Source organism: Aedes albopictus, chromosome 2 (genome assembly GCF_035046485.1).
Source record: "Aedes albopictus strain Foshan chromosome 2, AalbF5, whole genome shotgun sequence".
NCBI lineage: Eukaryota > Metazoa > Arthropoda > Insecta > Diptera > Culicidae > Aedes > Aedes albopictus.
Window position 1 is genome coordinate 287,529,131 of NC_085137.1, and position 26,755 is coordinate 287,555,885.

Consider the following 26,755-nt stretch of genomic DNA (forward strand, 5'->3'; position numbering starts at 1 on the left):
TTCCCAAAACAAGTCGTTAAGATTGTCATCGAGGTAGCCAATGTGCGCTACTTATGTGCTGTCACAGTGCTAAAGTCCATATACAGTGGCACCTTTGTTTACATGCGGTGAATGCTAGAAAAGTTTGCTTCATTGATCCATTATTAGGCCATATGAATAAAGTTGAGTAAATACTCTTTACTAAATCTATGTGAAGCCGTGGAGCAAATCTCTGTGAATCTTTATTCATATGGGCTATTGAAATGAAAAAAAAAAGTAGGCGTACTTGACAAGAAACTCTCGAGTGTCCGGAGGAGTTATCGAAGCAGGCTGTGCGCGCGAACGGCTGTGTTTTCAAAATTGTCATGCGTTTTCTTTGCTCCATGTTGTTTTGGCCGGCCGAATTGAAAACACGGTCGATGGTGTTCGGTGTTCAACACATTTCCCTGACGATTTAGCGCAGTGCTTCCCAAACTGTGCGCCGCGGCGCCCTGGTGCGCCGCGAACCTTTTCCAGGTGCGCCTCAGGATTTTGGCATTTGTGACGAAGCAAAAAAAATAAACAAACTCTTTATTTGTATTGCGGAACACCTTTAATTTTTTTTTATTAAGGAGCCATTACACTGTTTGTCATTATGCCAAATATTTGTCATTGAAGTCCGACATTCATCTAAGGTTGCTATGATTCACGTTATGTTGGTCATTTGTTGGGCTTGTTTGGCCAAATATTTGTCATGTCTAATGGGACCTTATAAAAACTAGTGTCACTTACTTTTTTTTTAAATCTTTCCTGGCTCTTCGATTGTTCCATAGGATTTCTTATATCCTTTTTAAACATATCAATTGAAACCACATTTTAAAATTTCAAGTTTTGAAATTGTTTTTGGAATTCTTAAGCTTTAGCATAGCTTTTGATTTTACTATAACATGTCCAGAGTTTTTAATTTCAAGGACATTATTAACGTTCTTTTCATAATAATTACAAGGTCTTCGGAACAGCTTAGCGGCATGCAGGTTTGTCGAACTGGTAGTGTGAAGAGCTACCTTTGACCTTTTTGAACCGGACTGTTTCATCAGCACTGCCGCAACCTCGCTGAACTCGAATAAGTTTGTTATGCTCGGTTTCATCAATGGGGTTATATATGGCCAATTCAGGCCCAAAGGGTTAAGTTGACATTTATGAAAATAAATTCAATCAAAGCCCACTTGGCAGGTCTTTACAATCTCTTAATGTGTCCCTGTTTGCCGAAATTTTCAAAAAAAAAAAAAAAAAAAAAATAGTCTTGCTTTGGAATTTCCGCAAAAAGTTGAAGCTTTGGTCAAGTTCCGTGTAGTCATTTTCATTCAATAAGAATTCTTTAATTATTGCAAACGCTTTAGAATGTTTGGCTGCATTGTTGAAATTCAGCAGCTTGTTTTACCTTTGATTTTGAAATCTTACAAATATTCAAACTATCTTTGAGAAATTAATTTAAAAAAAAAGCTAGTTTTCCAAATATTGAATTCTAAAAACATGATATTAGGGAAGTGTTTCACGGTTTTGTCTTGCACACTGTAAAGTGAAAGTTGTCCAAAATAAAATAAAAATGTTAAAAACTTCGGTGCGCCGCGACATTTTTGGAAATGTTAAAGGGCGCCGCGATAGCAAAAAGTTTGGGAACCTCTGATTTAGCGGATCACGTAGTGCTGAGTAGAACAACTCGCGATTGTTTGGAGCATTTGTATTATTTCTATCGGGGTGCCGGGATTTATCTTCATTTGCTCGTGTTTTCGGTGTATTTTTTTTTTGGTGATATTGCTGTTGGATGTTCGGGAGACGCAAACGGAAGTCTCAAGGGTACTGGAATTCGTCTTAAAAAAGGAATAATTTGGTGAATTTGCTTCTGTATATTGGGCTTTCAACTAACCCAACGGTCCGCTAAGGTTCATCTACTTACCCTGGGAGCGGTCGCATCGTACACTCAGTACATTCATTTTATTTATTTAGTAGGGTATGTGTGCCATCAGTAATCTCACGCTCCCATATTCATCCTATTCTAAAACAAGTGATTACGGCAGCGATTGATTCCGTTCTTTTTGTTTTCATGCGTGCTCACTTCTAACAAAAAATACAAAAATATGAAACAAAACAAACAACGCTTCAATCCTTTGTTTTTCGTAGGATGAAAATGGGAGCCACATGCTTAAGAAGGGAACTAATACCCTATAACGCCAAATTAAAGATAAAATTGAATCAGCAATATTTCTCCATAATACATGGTTCGTGGCTGCTGTTTTCCATGATCGGTCACGCCCAATGCTCGCCAAGTCACGCTGCACCTGGTCCGCCCATCGTGCTCTCTGCGCTCCACGTCTTCTTGTACCAACCGGATTAGTGGCGAACACCTTCTTTCAACATGTCCTGCCCACCGTATCCTTGCGGCTTTGGCTACCTTCTGGATGGTGGGTTAGAGTGCAGCTAGTTCGTAGTTCATGCTTCTCCACCACACACCAATCTACTGCACACCGCCGAAGGTCGTCCTTAGCACGTGTCGCTCGAAAACTCCGAGTGCCTTCAGGTCCTCCTCGAGCATGGTCCATGTCTCGTGTCCGTAAAGAACCATCAGTCTTATAAGCGTCTTGTACATGGTGCTTTTGACGCGTTGGTGAATCTTTTTAGACCGCAGCTTCTTCTGGAGCCCATAGTAGGCACGACTTCCACTGATGATGCGCCTTTGTATTTCACGGCAAGCATTGTTGTCAGCCATCAGTAAGGGTCATCCACGAATTCCTCCACCACCTCGAAGGTACTCCCGTGTATTATCACATTACTACCTAGACGGACCCGCTCGTGTTCGGTTCCGCTTGCAGCATGTACTTTGTTTTGGACGCATTCACCAACAGTCCAACCTTTGCTACTTCGCGTTCAAGGCGGGTGTACAGTTCCAAATGTTCTGGCGATAATGTCCATGTCGTCCGCAAAGCACACAAATTGACCGGATTTTGTGAAAATCGTACCCCGGCTGTTGAGCCCAGCTCGTCGCATTACACGTTCTAGAGCGATGTTGAAGAGTAGGCATGAGAGTCCGTAACCTTGTCGCAGTCCCCGCTGAGATTGGAATGAACTGTATAGTTCACCCGAAACCTTTACACAGTTTTGCACATAGTCCATCGTTGCTTTAATCAGTCTAATCAGCATCCCTGGAAAGCTGTTTTTGTCCATAGCTCTGTGCGGTCGATACTGTTGTATGCCGCTTTGAATTCGATGAACAAATGATGCGTTGGGACCTGGTATTCACGGCAATTCTGGAGGGTTTTCCGTACGGCGAAGATCTGGTCCGTTGCCAACTGGCCGTTGATGAAGCCGAGCTGAGTAGTTTTAGGTAACAGATGACGGAAGATGATCTGGGATACCGTTTTGTAGGCAGCATTCAAAATAGTGATCGCACTAAAGTTCTCACATTCCAAATGGTCCCTTACTTGTGAATAGAGCAGATTACTCCTTCCTTCCACTCCTCCAGTAGCTGTTAGGTTTCCCATATTCTGACTGCCAACCGGTGCAGACAGGTGGCCAACTTTTCTGGGCCCATCTTGATGAGTTCAACTGCGATGCCATCCTTACCATACTCCTTACTGCTTTGTTGGGTTTGAGCTGGTGAATGGCATCTTTAACTTCCCTCAGCGTGGAAGTTGGCTCGACTTTATCATTTCCAACTAGTACAGCAAAAAAAAAAAACTGGAAAAGATGGACGCTTGTGTATTTCTGTGAGCTTCAGAGTAGGAATAAGCGCTGAAAACCAACCGTTTGTTGAAACATCAATTTTCTGGATTCGTCTAAATCTGGATCAAGCTTATGTGAATAGAAATGAGCGAACAATGGGTCATTCGCTGATCGCTTGGACAATATTGTTTGCATTGTCGTTTGTTCTTATGTCTGCATTGTGCATTTGTAGGCAGTAACGTGTATTATTGAATTGAAGTAGATGAAAACGAAATAGGTGATAACAAGATAACATAATAGCTGTCCAACTTTTTAATGTACATATCTAGAAGGCTAAGGTGGAACTGAATAGATTGCCTTTGAAATCGAAACAAAGAGCCCGTTCAAAAGTTTACGGTCACCTCCATTGAGAAATAGACTTCAACATTATTTGGGATATAGTTATCAAATTTGAGAATCGCAGTACCACTTACAAACTCAGAAGCCTGTTTTAGATTTGAGTCTTAGTTTTCTTTTGTTGTATATTCATTAATCATTGTATCATATGTACAGAGTGGAAGTGGAATGTTGTGATTTGTTTTGTGTTTCTTTTTTACTGGGGTTCGAGTTTGACTAGATTGTTTAATCAATTTGCGTATTAACTACTATTTCCTCCAATTTTTACACATTTATTAACAGCTATCGACCTTGTGGCTCTGTGAGTGATCGATTATATCGATACTATCTTGAAAATAATATCCTAATTCGTTTTTTGCGTGTTCTATACTTCCTTAGATTTTCTCTAAGATTGCAACAGTCCCGTGACAACACTCAGTCAGTCATGTGTGATTAACTAAATAAATTCACTATAAAATCAATCGATCAGCCTCCCCGCAACACGATTCGATACATTCTAGGCTTATTGTACTTGTCACTACTTGTGGTGAAATGAGATCGACTTGCTCGTATGTATAAATAAAGCTCCACGTGGCAATAATACTGGTGTGTTTCGGGGATTGATACTATTAGTCTAACGAATTCTTCCGATCAACGAGACTTCAACATAAAAACACTATCTACTATAAATGTCAATCGTTGAAACCTAAACATGTAGCGACAGTTTTCTTCGATAAGGAAACAAAGCAAATGTTTGAGATGCGCTTAACAAATCTGCTTCAGCAGCAGGGGTAACTACCGACGTTTAAATATTATCTCGATATAAAATATCTAAACGAATTTACACATCACTTTTCCTATATTTTTTGGCGAATGTTGCGCATTTTCACTCTTTGTGTTAAATTTTTGTATCAAATGGCTATCTAGTTTAAGTCTATGGTATTCGATAACAATCTCTTTGTGTTCTCACTTGTTCTTTACGTCTTTCCGTTTGGATTTATTCGACTTGTGTTTGCGATGTTTCGTGAAAAAAGGGAATGAAATCGTTAAAAAATTTGAAAGAAATTAACAAACGTAGAAGATAGAGATAATAACAAAGTGTATCTGAAGAATGGTGTTAGTAAAATCTCCTTGTATCTTTATGCCAATTATTCAATTGAGGTCATTGACCTTATACGTTGAGTTTTGTATCACTTGTTAAGGCCGCACGGGACGACGTGTAATTTTTCCTATTTTCCTTCTCTTTCTAACAATTTGCCTCACGATTTTGAGGATGCAAATATCAATTTCCACTGCACTGACGTAGCTCAAACTTTAGTCGATTGTGCACCGCAAGTGAGCAAATAAACGATCAAATTTCTAGCCAATAATATGAAGTAGAAGTTGAGATTTGCATCTTACTAACAACAGAGCAATGGCGGACGATTCAACCACCGTCCCGTCCGGCCTTAAAAAATAAGACTTGTGTATTGTTAAGAAATAAAGAATCAGGTTACCGAATCAGAAAAAAAAGTTTCAGAATGAAAATACGGATATAAGTTTAGGTAGGTAATTTTCCAGTGGAATCGTTTGGTTCAGGGATTTTCGCATGTCCTAACAAATAGGTTGATTGACTAAAGTAAAAATGATGCAGAACCTACATTGCCCAGTAACACAGTTGTATCCAATGCTAGTGAGCGACCTAGTACAACATAGTTGGAAGATGAGGGATGATTGTGGTGAGCTTGACTAAAACTCCTGAAAATCGCTGTAACAATCCCATCACACATTGATTTGGAACGCTTCTCGCTGAAGCTTCTGATTGGCACGTGGTCGCGGCGAGTGATTGCTCGACTTTTTCGTACTAGTAGCGAGCTCGCTGGCACTGCCCACCAGCCCGGAGGGATTCACGGACGAGACGGCCAGCGTGGCGTCCCGTCCTAGGATATCGGAGAACCTGGCTGGCGGCGTTATATGATCGGAATAATTTGGATAATTAGATATACTGGAACGAGGAAGAAAAGCGAAGTGTTGCATTGGTATTTTGGCTATTTGGGGCCGGCGGCTGCATTAGTAGGTGGGACGGTAGGTGGTGGTTTGGAAATCGGTGCATGTACCTAAACGTTGTCTCCTCGTTGTGACTCGAGTAGCCGCTGGAACTCCGGACATGTCGTTTTGCCAGGTTCTGCGATGATTTGGCCGATTTTCGCGGCGGGTACGGTGGTTTAGACTTTCTAGATATACTAGAAGGTGAGTTTTCAGAGGACGAAGAAGTTTCGTCTTGAGTGTCTGGAAACGATTAGCAGAGAAATATGTTATTTTAGTACGTTTTACTTTAAAATTAGTGGCTGAAAACTCAATGGATTTTTAATATCGAATGGCATCATTTTTTCGTGGCGGCCTTGAATAGCTCTCATGGCGGTTTTTCATAAAACTATAATTTTCTGTATCATAAAAACGTGTAAATTCAATATTAACGCTGCTGTTCATTGTAACCCTTTTGTGTGCTTTTCTTTTAACAAATCATTTACATGTTTACTTGTTTGTTTTTCAATGTGCTGCTAGTGGGTATTTACTCATCAACATAATTTCATATTTGAATTATCCAGTCTATGTCGCCAAAGTACATTGAACGATGTAAATTTGTTTCCCGCTTATTGGTTTAGCTAGTTTCCCTCAACTTCCCTCAGGATCTGTTTCTTGGGACGCAGGGTGTGGAATTCATTTAAAACCGGGTCAGTTTAGTTTTTTTTTTAAATTTTAAGAAATCAGAAGTGTCTTGATTATATTATCCAAGAGATAAATGCGAAGATTGGAAGCCGGTGAAACATGTTTTTAAAACCTTTCGATTTTTTATGGACCATACTGTACTTTATTTCAGCAGGGGGGTGAGCTCGCCCTCGTCCGGAAACGCTTCCTCATAATTCTGTACATAATATGCAACTGCATAGGGTAACAGCCATTCCATAGAAAAACGATATAGTGCTACTCTGATGGTCATGAAACTTGATGCGTTTGTAGCTCATCGAAAACAAATAGACCCGTACAATAAATTAATAAATATCGCACCATTGAGGGTTCGATTCCCGCTCCGAGCGATGAAACTTTTATTTCGTAATTAGGATACCAATTTTTAGACAAGGTGGTCCTAAAAATCAAGGTTTTAAAAAATCAAAAAATCATAACTTTTGAACCAGTTGACCGATTCTAGATTTCTTTTATGCAATTCAGTGTCATAATTTCTATTTTATACTACTTTTACGTACTAGTTCACATAATGCAACTAACATAAGTTGCATAATGTTTATATGTTGGACTCGTGCTGAAAAAATCAACTTTTTGCAACTCGTCACATAAATAACTATTCTTTCACTGTTGAAAATGCTTTGACATCCATATGCATAACAGAAACATGCGTTTACTTTGTTATTTCAAGAGCGAAACTTTGTTATTTCAAGAGCTAGAGTTTTGGTGTTCTCGACAACTTTTCACATTTTTGCCTGTTCTACAATTTTGCCGAGGACGCCAAAGCTCTAGGATGTGAAATTAAGAAGTTAGCACCGCAGCGCCACCTGTGCAGCAGTTTTACAAACTAAATTCCAAGCGCAATTTGAGACGCAGATAAAACCCAACAACTTTGCCGAAGACATCAACTTGATAGGACGTAACCCTAATGTGCTAGAGGGTTTGTCTTGCTCATTTCTGTTCCTAGCCCAGTGTGCACTGGACTGCGCACTCAGTCTTCGTAAGTGCCAAACGTTAATAAAAGTGCGCAATTGCATCAAATCCTGTTGATGTCTTCGGTGCACTATTTCTTTGATTTATGCTGAATAAGTGCTCTGAACACACCGAGTTGATTTGTTGCAATTCCGCACTTTTATTTACGTTTTCGCACTCTTGAAAACTCGTGCGATAGTCCAGTGGTGAACCAAATGCGCTATATTACGTTACAATGCGTTAAAGCATTGTTGTTCAAAAGAATACTCTGTGCTCATTAGAAGATAAAACTTCAGCACAGAGTACCGTAAGCAGGCGGAAAGTTGATCGTTTTCTATCTAAGGTACACCGAGTGTGGTAAGATGAAACAGTGGGTTAACGTAAACATAAATTCCTAACATAAATTGAAAATTAATGTTTTAAGATTTTTGAAATTGGATGCAAAATGGCGGAAATATGGGCTTAAAAAGATATGTATCATGTTTTTGAGAGAGTGTCCCAAACTTTTGATCGGGCGAGTATACGAATACGAATCACCAATAGAGTAATCTGAATGTGCCGTGAGCAAGAAATTTAAGTGTAGCATGCAAAATCACAGCAGCAGAAGTAATTTGATGTTTTACTTTACCGTATTTTTTATTACTTTCTATTAACGTGAATTTCAATTTAAAGCTTGGTTTTCATATAACTAGATTTATTGAATTTGAAGAAAATTCGATCATGCCGCGCATCATTTCATAAGAACATATTATAGATGCAGAATGTCTTAACGACACGGATAAAGTGCGATATTTAGAGAAAACGTAGCAATAGTAGTGCTACTAAGGGGCTGTCCATAAACCACGTGGTCATTTTTTTGGGACTTTTCAAACCCCCCCCGCGTGGTCATTACTCCATACAAAATTTTTATTTGTCCATACAAAATGGTCATTGGCCGAACCCCCCCATGAGAACGTGGTTTATGGACAGCACCTTATAAAACGTTAATCGGTTAATCGGTTTTCTAAAAAAAGAAAAATATATGAAAATCATCGTTTGTTTCAGTTTTTACCCTTCTTACACCCAGAAGGGTATAAATACCGCTCGAAAAAGCGACTTTCGATCCGAGGCCCGCAGGGCCGAGTCCCATATACCAATCAACTCAGCTCGACCAACTGAGCAAATGTCTGTTAGTGTTTTTTTTTTTTTTACTTGGTGGTAAAGCCTTTATGCCTTCCCGACACGCGTTCGATAAGCATGACCAGTGCTACCGATTTCGTCCATCGCGTGCCAGTTCGTGAGGGACTCAGAACAGAGAAGAGAACTCTGAACCCTACGCCTCTAACCTCCACCAAGGTCTACGTGCCTGCTTCCCCCGGATTCCACTAGAAGCGACTACTTCGGGGGGGGGGGGGGGGGGGGGAGGGGGCACGTTTCTCAGCCGTCTGATATCCGATTTGGATTCTCTTAGTTGCAAATGAAAGCTACAACATCCTAGTAGAACCCTATTGAATTTTATTACGATCGGACATTTGGTTACCGAGATATCTTTCGAAGAGTATTTTGAAGAAATATAGGTTAGCTTTTTGAGAGATTTTTGTCATTTAGCATATTGATGAATATCTCAGCCGTCTGTCAACCGATTTGAGTTCTCTTGGCAGCAAATGAAAGCTACAACATTCTAGTAGAACGCTTGGAAATTTTATATGGATTGGACATTTGGTTACTGAGATATCTTCCGAAGAGTGCTTAGGAGTTATATGTACAACTAAACTTTTTGAGATTTTTCACTAAGTGTATCATACTAAATATCTCAGCCGTCTGTCAACCGATTTGAATTCTCTTGGCACCAAATGAATGCTACAATATCCTTGTAGATCGCCCAGAAATTTTATTTCGATTGGACATGTAGTTACAGAAATATCTTTCGAAGAGTACTTAAGATTTTTACAACTAAACTTTTTGAGATTTTTGACCAAGTGTATCATAATAAATATCTTAGCCGTCTGTCAACCGATTTGGGTTCTCTTAGCACTGAATGAAAGTTGCAGTATCCTTGTAAAAGGCCCTGAAATTTTATTTCGATTGAACATTTGGTTACTGAGATATCTTCCGAAGAGTATTTCAATAAAATCCGTTTTGCCTTTCTCGTACACCAAGTGTACTGGAAAGGCTATATGTTCACTCCAAAAATAACTTTTTGATAGGATAACCGGAGGGTAGAGTTACATATACCAATCAACTCAGCTCGACGAATTGAAATGATGTCTGTATGTGTGTATGTATGTGTGTGTATGTGTGTGTGTACAAAAAACTCACATCACTTTTTGGCAGTAAACTTCAACCGATTTTAATGACCGACGGTTCATTCGACGCGGAATCTGGTCCCATTGTTTCCTATTGAAAATGGTTCGGATCGGTCCATCCGTTTCGGAGTTATGGCCATTTATGTGTTCTGGATTGGTACCCCAGGAATTGGCCAGATATGTAAACGCTACAAACCCACCCATGCGACACATCAAACTACGGCATTTTCAATAACTTGATGAACGGTAAGCAGAAATTTGGTCTCAGAACATATCTGAACCGGTAGTGTCCCGGAACCGGTTCCGGGTGTCCTGCCGGAAGTGGCTAAACATAAAAGTGAGCTAAACCCATGCATGCGACATATCAAACCGCGGCTTTTTCGATAACGTGATGAACAGTAAGCAGGAAAACATTCTCATAGCATATCGGAACCGGTAGTGTTCCGGAACCGGTTCCGGGTGTCCCGTCGGAAGTGGCCAAATATAAAATTGATTTAAAACAATGTATGCGACATATCAAACTGCGGCTTTTTTTATGTCCTGATGAGCAATAAGCAGGAAAATATTCTCAGGCCATATCTGAACCGGTTGTGTTCCGGAACCGGTTCCTGGTGTGCCGTCAGAAGTAGCCAAATATAAAATTGAACTAAAACCATACATGCGACATATCAAACCGCAGCTTTCTCGATAATTTGATGAACAGTAAGCAGAAAAGCATTCTCATACCATATCGGAACCGGTTCCAGATGTCCCGCTGGAGGTGGCCAAGGTGCATGCGACATATCCAATAGTGGCTATTTTGATATCCTGATTAACAGTAGGCAGGAAAATATTCCCAGAACATATCTGAATCGGTAGTGGTCCGGAACCAGTTCCGGGTGTCCTGCCGAAAATAGCCAAATGCAAAAGTGAACCGAACCCATGCATGCGACACATCAAATCGTGGATTTTTACGTATCTTGATTTGGCAAAAAAAAGTTTCCGGACATATTGGGGACAACCGGTTGTGATCCACAACCGATTACGGTTGCCCCATCTGAAGTTACCAAATGTAATGGAGAACCAAACCCATGAATTCTACACATTAAATGGTCCCCTGATTGACGGTTAACAAGAAAAAAATCTTAGACCATACTTTGGAAAACCAATCAAATGTAGACGCATACACGCAGCACATTAAATAACGGCTTCTACGATAACGCAAAGAACGGTCGGCAAGAAAATAGTCTCAGGCCACATTTACCGGTAACGTTCCGGAATCAGGTTCGAGTGCCTCGCCGAAACTGGCTAAATTCACAAATGAACCAAACCCATACATGCATTACATCAATTTGTGAATTTTTAGGAAAACTGATTAACAATTTGCATGAAACTAGTCAATGGCCACATCAGGGACAATCGGCAAGTGGAAAAATGTGAACCGAAAGTGGTAAAATGTGAAATTGAACCGAACCCATGCGTGTGGTGCCATAAAACCATGCTAATTCGACAATGATTGCTGTCAAATTACCTGGGTAAACTTTTAATTCGATGAACTAACTCTGTTTTATCGGATGAAGATAATCACCGTGGACCTTTACTATTACTTGATTTGATTGGCTTTGTTGATTGGAATTCACCGATAAAAGCCAATCAAACCAAATAATAGAAACTCTATTTTAGTTTTGTTTAGATTGTAGGATTTGTTTTTGAACACAAATCTTACAGATATTGTGGTGGTACGAATTGATAGCTTGTTAATTTTACGATTGTTGGCTTCCGAAGTTCACTTCAGTTGATCAGTAGTATGGTACACGCTTGTATGGAAAAAATAAATCCTCGCTCCAGTCGACTTTTTAGATCCCATTTAGGTCCCATATGAACTGTACAAAATTTCAGCGCAATAGGTGAAACTATAATTTAGCGCAAGCGGTTCAAAGTTTTCATAGGATTTACTATGGGAAAAGTTACACATTCAAACAAAAAATCCCAGAGGTCGCCCTTTGTCTCCTTAATTCAAAACGATCAATGCTTTTTGTAGAAAAATCATTAATGAAACTTTCCTTCGAAGACCACAAAACGATTGGATGCTTGTGGAAAAAGTTATTGATTTATTAACGACTAGTGACATAACGAACGGCTTTTTGTTTTGTTTTATTAGCAGCACTGTAGCTGCTGCCTTGGCTGCTGCTGTTGCTGGGGGTGGTGATGCCTCCCGCCACCCCATGCAGCAACGGCAGCAGCAGTGCTGCTGATAAAACAAAACAAAAAGCCGTTCGTTGGATCACTTATCGGTAATAAATCAATAACTTTTTTCACAAGCATCCAATCGTTTTGTGGTCTTCGAAGGAAAGTTTCATATATGATTTTTCTACAAGAAGCATTGATCGATTTGAATTAAGGGGACAAGAAGCGACCTCTGGGATTTTTCATCCGAAAGTGTAACTTTTTCCATAGTAAATCCTATGAAAACTTTGAACCGCTTGCGCAAAATTATAGTTTCACCGATTGCGCTGAAATTTTGCACAGTTCATATGGGACCTAAATGGAATCAAAAAAGTCGACTGGAGTGAGAATTTGATGTTTGTCCCATACTATTGATCAGTCGTCGCAAAGCACCAAATTTGAACTTCCGGAAGTAGCAACTGCACGAGGAGCTGCTGTGGGTGTCAAAAACATCACAATATCGGATCATTCGTATTTACAGTGTATTACACTGTGACATTAGATCATTTTTTAATTCGGCGGGGTACGAATTAAAAAGTGTCGCATTAAGAAGAATGAATACGCGGGGTTTGACAGTTCATCAAATAGCAGATTTTTTGATAACTTCTTCTTCATTACGTTCGTGTTTTCAACGGTCAATAAAATATAACCTAAAATGTACAGAAAAAAAAACTTTGGCGAAGACCGCAAAGTGATCTGTGATTGTGTAAAAAGTTATACCTTAGCTTGTTAGTATCGTCTTGATATTGATCAGCCTTCAGACTCCAGACCCTCAGGGTTAGTGAAGGTGCTCAAGCAGTCAACTGAGAAATCTGGCATTATTCAGCTTTGCTTATACGTTGAACATAACGTCGGACTATGTGCCATCAATAAGTTTTAAGTCAATTCAATGATGGCTTTGATAAAATGCTTGCTTTTCTTAAAAAATATCAGGATTCAGAAACACTTTGACTTTCGTCGACGGAAAGATCGTGAGAACATATACGACGAGGAGAAAGGCACTATCACTACTAGGTGGATTAATTTGGGTGTTTTATTATTATATTCGTTTGTTATCTTGCATGAGCTTTTGACCAGTCTATGGGAAATTATTGTTCAATCAATAATACTGACCTCATATAAAGTGTATACTAGCAGGTTATTGTTTTCAATAAAATTCTAAATAACAAATTACAAATAAACAGGAATTCTATGAAAACTAACAATATGAAAGCTTTGAATTTATATATTGTAGGAAAAATGCAAGAACTGGACAGCCAAAATAACTAGCTAAATCCACAATATTTTCTAGAACTTTTGGTCCATCACACAAAATAAATATGTTAAATACAAATAATACAACAATAGTATTAATAAGTGTAAGAAGGGTGGATTAAATCGGGTTTTTTGTAATATATCACTTCCACCAAGTATAAGTACACGCTTCCTATTATATTGGCAAATTTTCTGTTAGTTCACTGGCTCTGTAGTGGTGCATCCCATTCAATTCTTTTGGGACCAACCACTATGGGATTACTACTTGGATTACTATCACCATCAAATTTTGGAAATTAATTATTGAAAATAGATTCTTGAACATATGAATTAATCTCATAGATTAAGTAAAATGCATCAACTAAAAATGTCATTTACTAACTTTTTAGTACAAATAGTGCTAATTGTCACTACTACCACTAAGGGAGCGTTTACCCTATTCATCAACATGTCCCTTATGTTTTGCTGGAAAGATATTTTGAAGCCACGAGAAAGATGTCGCTAGGGGGTTAATTATGGTTTTCTTTTGTTTCTTTTGTTTCGTTTTGTTTCGATAAAAATATCATAATGGTTTTAACATTCTGATTGTAATCCATATTCAAATTTTGATTTTTTTTGACGATCAATACACATAGAGTTAAGCCATTGGTGCTTGGGTAACTAAATCTATTTTTTTGTTAACCCTCCAGGACGCGCGCTGTTGCAAAAAGTACAACACTACCAAAAAACCTCGCTCGTCATATACAGCACGAGCGCGGTGCAGTTTCGGTGATGGCGCGCGTCCTAAACGGGTAATAAGTTTGCCCTGAAGGTTGATAACAGCATGTGCAATAGTACAAAAAAGAGGCTAACATCATAAAATATCGTATGTTGCATTTGGAAACTAAGCGCAATTTTATGAGGTGATGAAATCATCATCTATGGACTAATTTTCATGTTGCTTTCACAATTTAAAAATTAAACACCATATGAAATTTAGTAGGGAAGTGGAACCATGGCGGCATGATTTCTATTTTGGGCACATTTCCGCTATAAGTCAGCCAGATTTGAACCAATTGACCTATTTTTGTACGCGGTGAGAGACGTATATAGTATCTAATCTATCCGTGTACAAAAATTCAAGTCATTCGGTTAGAAATTGACTGAGTTATAGCGGAAAAGTGCCCACAATAAAAGCCACTGCCCAAGTGGTTTGGCACCTTATTTATAGTAAAGTATGTAATTTTAGTTTCCAAGAAACATCACATAGTAGTATTCATTTCGTAAATGCATTGCTTTTGTTACATATCGTGTTTTATGATGTTAGTCTTGTAACAGCATCAGCCCAATATTAGCCCTGCAACATTGTACTCACCTCTGTGGTGTCGGTAGTTGGACTGGTTAGAACGCGAGGCCATGTCGTTGTCGGACTCGGAACCAAGCGTATCATATTCTGTAATCGGTATATGAAGTGTTAGTATCTTCCTAACTTCGGAATCTGTGGATCCGGGATTGTCAGATTCTATAAATTGATTTATATCTAAAAATGGTTTGCTTTGCGGGAGACAGCGAGAAAACACCAACGTTATCGAATTTCGTACTCACCTATCGGCTCCGAGGTGGCCGGATCCCTCAGACGAGATCCGCCCTTTCTGCGTACTTTTGTATATTCGGGTTCTTTGTTCTGGTTGGTTGGTTATGTGGTTCAGTTTGGTTTTATCAGTTTATTGGTTGGACAAAGATTTGGGCGTTTGTTTTTTTGGAGGGATGCAAACATTTGCGAGCGAATTGTACATTTGGATGGGAGAAGTTCGATTTCGATCGCGATCGGCGTCGTGTTCAGGAAGGTCACGTGGTCAACGGTTTGATTTTGATGGAAGAAATTTTATTTGTAGAGTATAGAAGAGAGAAAAAAGAAAAAGGGGGCTTCTGGTAGTTTATTCAACACATTTTTGCATCATTTGGGAAAATTTTGATTCTCTGCACTAGTTTAATGAATGAAATGGAACTAATCTATTTGCCAATTGTTATTCCTTCGTTTTTTGTTGCGAACATCAGGAGCACGAGACAGAGACGTCAGACAGAGAAAAGTTAGGACCTGAACCACGTGAGAAGGATCGATTTCATAATGATGATGGTGAGAAATGATGGCGGATGGTGTTCGGGGAAATGTGATGGCTGTGAGATTCTTTTGATGTCGATTCTGCTGAAATGCTCAGGAAAAGAAAACGATGATTAGAGTGAACTTGAAATGGTAGAAAATTATGACCTTTGCGCTACAATATCTATGAGAATCGAAAAGATTGATGGTACGAGTGCACAACAAAGGATATTTATAATGTGATCGAACTCACGGAGAAGTGGAGTTTAAGTTCTGTACATTGCTTTCCTCTATGATTTCTGGTTCATGCTTGAAACGAATGTGGGTGGGAAACGTTTAGAATTACCATTTTGTTAAAGCGATGGAATCGAAATGAATAATGTGGCACTTCTGATTAAAGCGTTTTAACCTAGCAGGATGTTGGGGTCAATATGACCCAGAAAGGCTCGCTGAACGTGCACTACGCCATCGTGGTGCACCTAGCATAACATCTTCGGAGGGTTATGTATGTTTTTAGCTGTTTGTAGTGGACGGAATGCACCTCAAGTCTCAAATATAAGTATATGCATAAATTGAATAATCAAATAGATTATTAATAGAATTTAACGGACTATGCTGTCAAAAACTCAATAACAATTCTCCATAGATCTTCAATGCATTGCCCAAAAGATCTTCAGACATTTTTTTACAACGTTTAATTTAACTTTATCTTCAAATAGCCAAAGCTGTTTTCCCTGATAAAAATTTCCAATAAAATCACCATGAACTACCATTGAATAATGACAAATTTGACTGTTCAACAATTTTACAAATATTGTAAAAGTAACATTTACAACACATGCTATGGTGGAAAACCATAGGGTCTGTTGTTACTCTATCGTTTTAAACAATTGAACTAATGGTAACTACCATTCATTTCAGCTTGTTGTAACAACACATTGTGTTGTACCTATCTCTATGATCTTTTTTTTTAATCAGGGTAACGTTCTGGTATTCAGCAAGACTATGCTGAGGGCGTTGGCTAATTTATTCATTCCTCAATGAACACTCCTAGACATTCACAACCATTGTTCTTAAGTTGTGCTTTGCAACACTCTTCGCGTTGAAAGACACTCAGTAGCGAACGGTTGTCGCATTAAACCCATTCGTAATCGCAAGTGATCGATTGGCACCGTGATTTGTGAATGTTTTTTTTTTGGTTCTAAGGGCAGCTTTTTAAAATCACCCATAAAAAAACTAGAACCGCTCTATAGAAAATTAAAATGCGTTCCATGTAATATTACCCATAAATAATTGAAAAACCTTCCATATTTTATAGCAAACGTACTGGTAGAACAAAAAAAAATCTTAATAACACTACAAATACCGTGGTAGGAAAAAGTGGGAACTTAAAGTTTGAGCTGCTCTTTTTCAGCCGCCTGTAAACCGATTTTCAATGTTCTATCAGGGATCTTTTACTCAACTATTTTTCTTTATACAAAACTAATGTTTTTAGGGAATCTCATATTTTCATGTCTGCATGCCAAATTTAAGTCGTGGCAGCTTGAAATTACTACAAAACGTGATTTCTGCTAATAAGGTATAGTGCAGAGGTTATACAAAATGTTCGCAACTATCTTGACCATAACTAGCTACGATCAATTGCGGCTCTCGACGAACAAGCGCTCCAGTGCTCTTGCCAAGCATCCTAGAGGGAAAGGGTCTTCAGCAAAGTTGTCTAGATTGATTGGTGCTACATTTTCATGTCGATTGTTTTGATCTAGATTTGCTGAGACTGATCTATATAAGTTTTATCTTTCAACATGTCGCTCTTGTGTTCTTGGTATGCATCCTAGACGGTTGGAGTTTTCGACAAAGTGCTTTGGATTGGTTGGTACTACATTCTTACGTCTCCGGTTTTGCTTTAGATCTGCTGAAACTGATCCATATCAGTTGTATCTTTTGATATGATTATGTAATGTTCTAGATATCATGAAATGTTAAAGTCTTTGAAGAAGTATCTTGGATTTATTGGTACCACATTTTCAAGCCTTCGATTTTGATCTAGATTGGCTGTACCGTCAAGGCGCCATTCCCCGTGGGGGCTCCATTCACCGTGTGCCTTCGTATATTTCTTCATTATTTCCATATTATGATTGAATGATATGACAATTTCCCTTCAATTTCATCAATACAACACTAATGCATTGTTACCGTGTCAAAACGCTCATTAGAAACATTTAAAAGTATCATTTTGACACTAAAGTGTGTTTACATGAAGCGGGTTTCTGCTCGTTCAGTGCATTCATAGTGAAAAAACGAAAACTGCGCTAAGGTGATTTAAGCGATAAACTAAATGCAGTAACGTTTTTATTCCGCCAAGAAGCAATTAAATTCACATATCAGGTATGTATTTTGCATTACCGACGTAAGTTTAACAAGAAAGTACGATTACTCGTACTTTTTAATTGAAACAAAAAAGCACTAGGGCACTACGTGAGCGATTACAATTTGCAGCTGCACTTACACTTTGCACATTGTCTAGAAGTATTCTATTATACTATATCGAATTGGTTGCCTTCGTGCTGCTTTCACTTTTCTACACTTTTCTCGGTAGAAAGATGAGCACGAGGATGTCGATGGGGTGCTTGTTGTTCCATTTCCAGTCCGATTGGGGGTCCATTATGAGTAGCAGTTCGCCGATGTCCAGGTATCCGGGTCCGTTTGAGCCATAGGCTCAGAAGAGGATCAATGTCAGCCACTCTCCGGGAGAAGAGTAACTGACGAAAAATTGCAAGTGCCGGGGCTGGGAATCAAACCCATGATCATCCGCATATGAAGCGAACGTGTGACCAACTACGCTACGGGCCCCGACTACTTCTATGGATATTGCTTTAATTTTAACCTATAATGAAGGCAATTAAAAGCGGCACCAACAATGTTTATAAGACTGGTGTCAAATGACAGCCCTTATTTGCCCCGAATCCTCTTAGATCCACGGTGAATGGTGCCTTGACGGTACATGCTCTAGAGAATTTTTTTTTGTGTGTCGGTCTATTGTTCTGAATTTGCATCCCGGGGCGATGCAGTCTTGGACCAAGTGCTTCAGATTTTTAGATGCAACAATTTTACGTTTTCGGTTTTGGTATAGATTTGTTGTAACTTACCTAGATTTTTTTGAAACATAAAAAGTCAATTAATGAATATCAATTGACATTTTTCGAAGTTAGTCCGTTACATTTACCTTAAATATTCGAAATAGTGCGGGTTTTCCTTGACATTGTAGTAAAACTGGTCCAGCCACACAAGTTTGTCATATATCATATTCTCGGGTACAGCTTCTAACATGAACTGTTGGTGGTTTAAATTAGATAGGTCGAAATGACATTTTTAGCACTGCATATAGGATGGTTATTGCAGAACGTGACCACCCTTACAAAAAATATTTAGCTCCCATACAAAAAATGTGACATAGGGGGGAGGGGGGTTGAAAAAGGTCGATTTTTGCGAGACATAATTTGTGTATTACCCCTTATTGCATGGACACTGGAAATCCCCGCTATCATAATACTAATCACAATCGATCCCCTTACATCGTTAAATCTGAAGGCTTGTAAATGCGGAACCAATGGGCCACGAGACAGATTTACGAGGAAAGATGCATTCAACGCCTTCAAATGATTTTCCAGATTAATATGGTCTTCTACAAAGTTGTTCGTAAAAATAAGGCCCTCTTTTTAATATACATGAAAAATAGGGTGGTCCATATTTTCAAAGAAATTGAGAATCAAACTTTTACTTTTTTTATATACATTCTTCGGGAAAGTTGTAGATCTAACTTTGAGCAAATTTGCTGAAGACACTTTTTATGTAGCTTTAAAATTGACCGATCTAGAGATATTTTTCTGAATTAGCTTAGGGTGGTTGTTACGTTTGTAAATTGTTGTGAACATTTTGTCTGTTTATTTTGTATGTTTTACTAAGGTTTGTACATTTGACCCTGAAATTTAATGTGCATTTGTAGCGCTCCAAAAAAATTCAGGAGCGATCCAGTACAAAACGCACAAGCCGTCCCCTAACACGGACATCAAATTGTAGACGGTCTTGTGTTGTTGCCCGAATCTAGATGCCCCCTTAGGATTAGAAATTCCTAGATCAAAACAAGCTATGAATGCCGCAACAGATGCTGCGAACTAAAAGGCGAACTGCCAGAAAAAATACGATTACAGGATTGACTGATGGACCAAGAACAAAAATGAAACCTCGTCATCCTGGGATTGGACTACGTTATCTATTTGGATAACTGGGCACAATTTATGTTATGGGTTGCATGTTTGTGTTTTGTGCATTTGTAATGTTCCATTTTATTTTGCGTATCTAAGTTCCCAGACGTGGGGCCCGATACGGAAAATAAAATGTGAATTTATAAGGTTCCAATGTTTTTTCCGTTACATTGGCGCCCAACGTGGGGCGTTGTGCATTTATAAGGTTCCAATGCATTTTCCGTTACATGGTTCAAGAAAATCCGGTTTTCTGGCGTTAACTTTTTCAGTTTCGATTTTTCATCAAAGTCGCCCAAGAAACACTTGTAGAGCATTAGAAGACGCGTCGATTCGTGCGACATGGTCGTTATCTCTTTTGGTTCAAAAGTTACAGGCGTTATAGGAATACGGAAAATAAAATGTGCATTCATATGGTTCCAATTTGTCCGTTACAACGCCCTCACGCTATTTCATTTTATAAGTGAAGTTCCATCCGATGCAAGCAAACTAGACGTAAAATTGAGCCGGACATGCCCAAGAATGCTAAGAATATTCGAATGAAAAGCGTGGAAAACGATGGTTTTCCACATTTGGAAAGATTGACTAATTTGAAGCGTACGCAATTTAAGCAATTGCGCGCTGATTATATGGAACCAACCTATCAACTACCACCCGCCTCCTACACCTTCCATTTGCTGCCGTAAATAGTAAAATGGAGCCGCTTAGTATTTCATTAGAATTCTATGCGGAAAATTCCAGAGGTCGTTAAACCCCACCTCAAGGTGCGTTTTGTCCCCAACAGTTTTTCAGCACTCAAAACGTAACACTTTTTTAAATTGTTAATTTGATTCGGTAAATTTGATATCACGCGGACCAAAAGTTGGCGTCTCTTAGTCAAATAAATAAACTTACTTTCAAAACGCAAGGCACCATAAAATCATCTTAATCTTAGTTATAGGGCCACGTTTGCTTAGGGGGTGCATATTACCCCACTTTCCCCTAATAATGCAGGACTAACCAATCCAAAGCGCTCTGCCGAAGATTCCAACCCACTAGGATGCATAACGAGAACACTAGAGAGTCGTATTGGAAGGTTAATCTTATCTAGATCAGTTTCAACAGATCTAGATCATAACCGAAGACGTAAGAATGTAGTACCCATCAATCCAAAGCACTTTTTCGAAGACTCCAACCCTCTAGGATGCCTACCAAGAACACTAGAGAGTCGTATTAAAAGATAAAAGTTATCTAGATTAGTTTTAGTAGATTTAGATCAAAACCGAAGACAATCAAATAATTCAAAACTCTTTGTCGAAGATTCCAATCCTCTAGGATGCATACCGAGAACACTAGAGCGTCGTGTTGAAAGATGCAACTGATCTAGATCAGTTTCAGCCGACCAAGATCAAAATCGAAGACGATAGAATGTAGTACCAACCAATTCAAAGCACTATGCCGAAGACTCCAATCCTGTAGGATGCATACCAAGAACACTAGTTCTAGTTCAGTTTTAGCAGATCTAGATCAGAACCAAAGACGTAAGAATGTAGTAACATTCAATCCAAAATACTTTGTCGAAGACTCCAAGATAAGATAAGAATGTTTGTATTTTACCAGTACATCTTCTATAAAGTATGGAACGTTTTAAATTATTTATGGGTAACATTGCACATTTCGAGGAACATCTGCTCATTCTTTATGGAGCACTTTTTGATTTTCTATGGAACGTTCCCAGTTATTTATGGGTGCAATAAATGGCTGCAAATTAATTCTAGGTTTATTCATGTCTTAAGTGAAAAACAGAATCCAGGCATGTAAAAAACATTTCATACATTTTTTTAGTAAGATTTCTGTAGTAAGAACTGTTAAAAACAGAAATAACCGTAAGTTCGTCAATCTTTCCAGGTTATTTACAACTTTGCCATTGAAAAGTAAAATGATACCCATCATAATGAATATCATTTTCTCCGAAAAGATACATATGTACAAGAAAAAAAAAGAAAAAAAATGAGTAGTATTTGATTGTTAATCCATCAAAATGACTTCAATTTAACATGCTTGACATTATTTGAATTACAATCTTTCGTGTAGATTGCAACAACATATTCCCAAAGTTTTTTCTGGAATTGTAACAACCAACGCAACGGTTAGAAATCTACAAGACCACAAAGGCACATCAATTGGCATGATTCAATCCTGTTCGATTGGTTCTCCTCTATTCTTCAAACAAAGGCTAACAATGAGTGCGAGAGATGTCTAAAATATAGAGACAAACGTGAGAAAGAGTGATGATATAAAATTAAACTTACATGATAATTTTCGGTTTTTACATCATGATACACAAATGATCCTCTTACCGAGTGATAGGGTCCACTGTAAACATTTCCACTGTATGAACTTTCGCTGTACGTTTGCTTGTTCAGCTGAAATGTTGCATACGGGCAAATGTCTTCAATGTATTCTAGAGTGGGAAGGGACGGAAAAAAGAGGAGACAAATTATTGACCTAATGTTAAACTTCTATCAAATATGTATGAACTGCCATGCTGACACCATAGCTGCTGGAACATTGACAACGAGAGACAAAGCTTACCATTTCCTTCGGCTTTAAAGCTACCGGAATCGACAGAGTTGCTGTTGCGGCTGTTCTGCTGAGCGCGCACCGCCAGATACTGCTGGTCCCGGTTTTGCTTGTTCTGGATGTTGGCGATGGATGGCGATTCCGACATAGATGTCGATGGTATTCGGTTCTGGTTGTTAAGCTCTGGGGACATATCCAAATCCGAGCATTGAAAAAAGGTTGAGAGAAAGCATGTATTATTCAGAAGTGAAGAAAACAAATGCTAAGGACGAATTACTTTTCTTCCGTATGAGTAGAGCGGCTGCTATCAGTGCGAACAGAATCAGAATTGATAGGCAAAGTGGTACCAGAACCTTGAAGTTTGCGTAGAAAGGATTGTCTCCTAAGTGAGGTGAAACCGGATTAGTCAAATCGGGGTGAACAATCACTGGAGAAAATGAAAAGGGTAATCAGTTATTCATTTCAAAAGGGTCTATATTTCAGCTGAAATACCTCCAGCCACAGTCAACGTGGTGTAGTTGTAGACCGCCATCGTAGCCCCGGCGTTGTTATAAGCTGTCACTCGAAGCTGGTACTTGGTTGCCGGTATCAACTCTGACACTGTGAATATCCGTTCCGTTGCTTCGACATGGTTTGAAATCATATTCCACTGTGATCTTCCATACACTCGATTTTCCACGGAGAAATGGGAAATCCCACAGCCTCCGTCACCCCAGGAGTCTAACCAACAAGTCACGCTGGTTGAATTGTTGGTTATCATTTGTGAGTGTTTCGGCTGCACTGGAGGCAGTCCCTTCGTTTGGGAATGTACTATGTCACATGGAAGACCGGTTCCGATTTTGTTGTAGGCCGTAATGTACAGCTGGTATTTTGTACCGCACCACAAATTCACCAAGAGGTGAGTATTGGTCTTAGAATCTATTTGAATCTCCTCCCAATCACCGTGCTCTCGTTTATAGTTTATAACATATCCTAGAATTGGCGACCCTCCATGACGATTGTCCAACCATTCGAGCAGTAAGCTGTCCGTGTAGGTATTGATAACCGATAAGCTCGGTGGATCCGGAGGAACCTTAATCTTAATATGGTAAACTATTTCGTCTTTACCCCAGTTGTTCTCGACGCTGCAAGTGTAGTTTCCAGCATCCGAATGCTGACAGTCTTTTATGTAGAGTGTTCCGTTCTTGGCAATCAGCTTCCTCGTACCGGTTTCCATCGGTTGATCGTCTTGCCGCCAGATTGTAACCGGTGCAGGAACTCCTACCTTCCTGCACGGCAGAACCAACGTTTCCTTCCACGGTGTGACGATCTCCTGGCTAAACGACACGATTCGAGCAGGAACTTTATTATTTGGAGGAACTGTGATCACTTCCGACTTCTCGCCTTCGCCCACCTTCGTGGATGCCGTCAGCCAGAACTGGTAGGTGGCATGCTCCTGCAGTCGAACTGTTTCGTGTATCTCTGCGTAAGGTACCAATGATCGTTTATGTGTTCCTTCGTCACGACCACCATCTACGAGGGCCATGTAGAAAGTGTAACCGGTGATGATGCCGTTCCTACTCGCCGGTGGGAGCCAGGAAATTATAATTTTCGTACTCGATGCAGGAACAGCCTTGATCGCTTTCGGTGAGGAAGGAACTGTGGAAAATGGAAAGAAAAAATGAGCATCCTTAGCAAATTCATACGTACTCGGTTTTATAACTAAACGCAACACGATGGAATTGAATGTAATAACATTATTTTCTTAAAGCATTATTTAACTATTCAGCAGTTACGCTGTTGTGTTTAGTTATATATGTAGGTACGTCAAAATAGCTCGTCTATTCATCACAAATCAGCGTTGGTTATATTGTTCCGAGAACATCTTTGCCAGAATTTCCCTAGAGACAGTTTTATGTACTCATATTCATACTGTACTCAGGGATTGCACTCTGTACTGAAATTGTGCATGGTTTAGCTCATTTTCACATAAAAACCGCACATACTTGCGCACATACACTGAGAAGCAATCCATCCTGCATATACTCAGAGCATATTCCTATAGAAATTCAATTGACGGATTCCCGGAAGGATCTTTGGTAGAATTCTTGATGGTTTTCTTGTAAAAACCATGAAACTGTCACTGGAGAAAACCTTCGAGGTACCCTTGTAAAAATGTACTCACTGAAGGAATCCCTGAAGAGGTTCTTGAAGAGTTTGCTAGAGGTATTCTTGGATAAATCGCTGGAAAGCATTCAAAAATAAATGTTTGAAGGAATTGAAAATTAAGGTATTTGAAATGGTGTGCATTTTCTTGAGCAATTCCGGCAGGAAACCCTGAGAGAATATCAAAGGAGTCCCCCCTTGGTGAATTCCTGAAGGATTCCCTGGAAAAATGTCCGAAAGCGCATCTAGCATGAAAGTACTTTTTTGTTTATAGTAACTCACAATGACTTCTGTGGAGCCAAAACCTTCGCTGTCGTGACCTCCGGTGACAAGTTTCTTAGAAGAATCGCTAGAATATTTATTGATAGAATTCCTGATGGAATCCCTGAGTGAACTCCTGAAGAAACTGCTGGAGAGATTCCTGAAGGAAACCCTGAAATTTTTTTAGGCAAGTTTAGAAGAATTTCCACAATTTTACACAAAACTCGGAAATTCCTGAAGAAATTCTAGAAGAATCTCTGGCGCATTTCTTAAAAAAATCAATGAATAACTTCTTGAAGAATCCTTCTTGGAGAAAAATAGAATTTCAGGATATGTTCCTGAAAGAATCGCTAGACAAACTTCATAAGGAATTCCTTTGCAGGAGCTGCTGGGTTATTCTTAAAGGAATTCATGAATGGATTCCTGAACAAATGCATAGATAAACTCCTAAAAGATTTTCTGTGAGATAATTGTGATAAAATTTCTGGTTAACACCTTGAAAAATTTCCAACGCGTCCCTTTAAAATTATCTTGAATAATTCTATTACAAATCGCTGGAGGAATTCCTCTAGAAATCCTTTACGTTAATAAAAAAAAATCTTCACGTAATCCTGAAGAAATTCTTGGGTGCCTCACCAGAAAAGATAACGGAAGGATTTATGCAACTTCTAAACTGCCCACAATCGCATAAGAGTAACATTCGACAAAAGTAGGCATTGGAGAAAATGGAGCCCAAAGATTTAACTTTCAAAGTATGGAAATGAACCTAAATTTTATTTTATTTTCATAAATTCGTAATCCATTGTTTTGCAATAAAATTTTCTACAGCACATCTCATATGCTAGACGAACTGTTGAAAAATAAATCGGACCTGATTGTAACTGATGACACGTCTATGTTTCCAGTGTGACTGTTATGCGGTTACATTGTTCAATGAAGCAAAATGACTGTGTATTTTCTCATAAATCCTAGAACAAACTTGAAATTTTATTTCAGGTAGTCGAACGTACTTGTGATTGGATGGTGATACCCGATATCAATTAATGCAGGAATCCCTGAAGGAATTTCTGAAAGTATACCTGGAGGATTTCCTGAGAAATAAAATTCTTGCGTAAAATTCTGGATCAATCTCCGGATGAATTCCTGGTGGAATCCCTAGAGGAATACTTTGAGGAATATCTTGAGAAGTTTCTGAAGAATTTTATTAGAAATTCCAGGAGCAATTTCTAGAAGAATTTCTGAAGAAGTTCTTGAAAAAAATCCATGGAGGATATTCTGAAGAAATCACTGAAGTAGTTCCTGGAGGAATATCTGGAGAAAATCGGGATCCTTGAGGAATTCTTGGAGAAATTTCTGGAGGAATTTGTGAAGCAATACCTGAAGGAATTCATGAAGGAATCCCTAGAGAAACTCTTGGATATATTCTTGGAGGATTCTCTGGACGAATTCCTGGAGGAATTCCTGGAGAAGACCATGGAGAAATGTCTAAAGTTCTAGAGGAACTTCTGGAGGTACCCTTGGAAGGATTCATGGAAGAAGCCCTGAGGAAACCCCTGGAGGAATTTCTGAAGAATTCTCTTGGAATTCTGGAGAAATTTCTAGAGCAATTTTGGAAGGAATCCCTGGAGGAATTCCTGGAGGAATTCCTGGAGGAATCCAGGAGGAATTTCTGGAGGAAATCCTCGTGGAATGCCTGGCAGAACTAATGGACAAATTCCTGGCGAAATCTCTGGAGGAATTCCTGAAGGAAGCCCTAGAGGAATCCCTGGAGAAATTTTTGGAGGAATCCCTGGAGGATTTTTTGAATGAATATCTGAAAGAAATCCCAGAGTAAACCCTGGAAAAATACATGAATTAATTCATGAAGCAATCTCGAGATACACATCTGGAGGAATTCTTGGAAAACCCCTGCAGCAATTCTGGGAGGAATCCCTGGAGAAATCCATCGAGAACTT

General features: G+C 39.1%; 1 protein-coding gene across 14 annotated transcripts in view; it reads right to left on the reverse strand.

Annotated features, from left to right (window-relative positions):
- Positions 1–5,507: 5,507 nt before the first annotated feature.
- Positions 5,508–26,755, reverse strand: part of LOC109411163 (cell adhesion molecule Dscam2) — a 344,364-nt gene continuing 323,116 nt past the window's right edge. For 4 of the 14 annotated variants that reach the window (XM_062852025.1, XM_062852026.1, XM_062852024.1 and 1 more), the window contains 8 exons: positions 22,887–24,032; positions 22,672–22,821; positions 22,407–22,577; positions 22,124–22,275; positions 15,078–15,156; positions 14,848–15,012; positions 6,150–6,321; positions 5,508–6,037 (listed from right to left, as the gene is read on the reverse strand). In XM_062852025.1, the coding sequence (XP_062708009.1) occupies positions 5,815–6,037; positions 6,150–6,321; positions 14,848–15,012; positions 15,078–15,156; positions 22,124–22,275; positions 22,407–22,577; positions 22,672–22,821; positions 22,887–24,032 (2,258 nt within the window). In that variant the 3' untranslated portion in view covers positions 5,508–5,814. Of the gene's footprint in view, positions 6,038–6,149; positions 6,322–14,847; positions 15,013–15,077; positions 15,157–15,826; positions 15,883–20,069; positions 22,071–22,123; positions 22,276–22,406; positions 22,578–22,671; positions 22,822–22,886; positions 24,033–26,755 lie in introns of those variants that run through there. The other 10 variants (XM_062852031.1, XM_062852029.1, XM_062852028.1 and 7 more) reach the window with 10 other exon arrangements.